The sequence below is a fragment of the Phaethon lepturus genome, unplaced genomic scaffold (genome assembly GCF_000687285.1).
Source record: "Phaethon lepturus isolate BGI_N335 unplaced genomic scaffold, ASM68728v1 scaffold5110, whole genome shotgun sequence".
In the NCBI taxonomy this organism is placed as follows: Eukaryota; Metazoa; Chordata; class Aves; order Phaethontiformes; family Phaethontidae; genus Phaethon; species Phaethon lepturus.
The window spans coordinates 1-1065 of NW_010509684.1; the positions used below are offsets into that span (position 1 = coordinate 1).

General features: G+C 56.2%; 1 protein-coding gene across 1 annotated transcript in view; it reads left to right on the top strand.

The window, feature by feature from the left end:
- Positions 1–26: 26 nt before the first annotated feature.
- The window catches only part of LOC104616412 (motilin receptor-like), a gene marked incomplete at its 3' end in the record, with an annotated part of 2676 nt that continues 1637 nt past the window's right edge, over positions 27–1065 (top strand). The window contains 4 exon segments of the mRNA XM_010281452.1: positions 27–147; positions 150–381; positions 383–456; positions 459–590. Coding sequence (XP_010279754.1) covers positions 27–147; positions 150–381; positions 383–456; positions 459–590 — 559 coding nt within the window.

Consider the following 1065-nt stretch of genomic DNA (forward strand, 5'->3'; position numbering starts at 1 on the left):
CTGCCCTGGTGCTTTTCATGGCCGGCATGGTGGGCAATGTTGTGATGGTGCTGGTCATCCACGGCTACTGTGACATGAAGACCACCACCAACCTCTACCTGGGCAGCATGGCTGTCTCAGACCAGCTCATCCTCCTGGGGCTGCCCGTCACCTCTCCTGCCTGTGGTGCTCCTGCCCCTGGGTTGTCGGGCAGCTGCTGTGCTGCCTCTCCCACTACCCCAGCGAGAGCTGCACCTCCTGCACCAACCTCTACATTGCCGCCCTCACCATGGAGCGCTACCTCACCGTCTGCTTCCCCCTCAAGGCCAAGGTGGTCATTGGCATCCTCTGGGCCTTCGCCGTCCTTTCTGCTGGCCCCTTCTTCCTCATCAGTGTGGAGCAAGAACCGCACTGACTTCAGACGTGAGTGCAAGGCTGTTGAGTCAGACCTGCTGGCCACCATGTTCTGGGTCACCACCTCCTGCCCGTCATCTGCCTCAACATCCTCTATGGCTTCATTATCCAGGGGCTGTGGCAGAGCAATGCCTGCCTGCAGGGCCCCAACACGGTCCTCCGGGAAAAGGGGCACTGCCAGACTGTCAACATCTTGGGTGAGTCCCTCCTCTGCTTTGGGCTATGGCTGGGGCTAGGACCAGGGCTGAGGCACCCGCAGCTCCCACGCCGAGTAGGTATAGCGCAGGGGAACATCCCAGCCAAGCTACCGAACCTTCCACTGCTCCTGAGGACTGCTGCAGCAGGGATTTCACTCCCTCACAGCTGAGGCTTCACCTGGTGTAGCGTTGCACATCCAGCAGCGTGACTGCCTTCTGTAGAAATACCCTTTTTCTGCATTTCCCCAGGCAGAAATGAGTACAATGTAGTCTTGCAACTTCAGAAAAACTGTGGTAACATCAGTAGTCTCTTCCAGTGGGCAGCAACACCTCTGGGTAATAAATTTCTGCTTCTGAAAAATAAGTTTTATTTTCTTAGCAGTCGTTTGTAGCTCTCCTAGGAGTAAATCCACTGGTTGCCCAAACAGGCTGAAAAACAGCCACTTGACCCTTTCGAGCCGTTTGCAGAGAAATC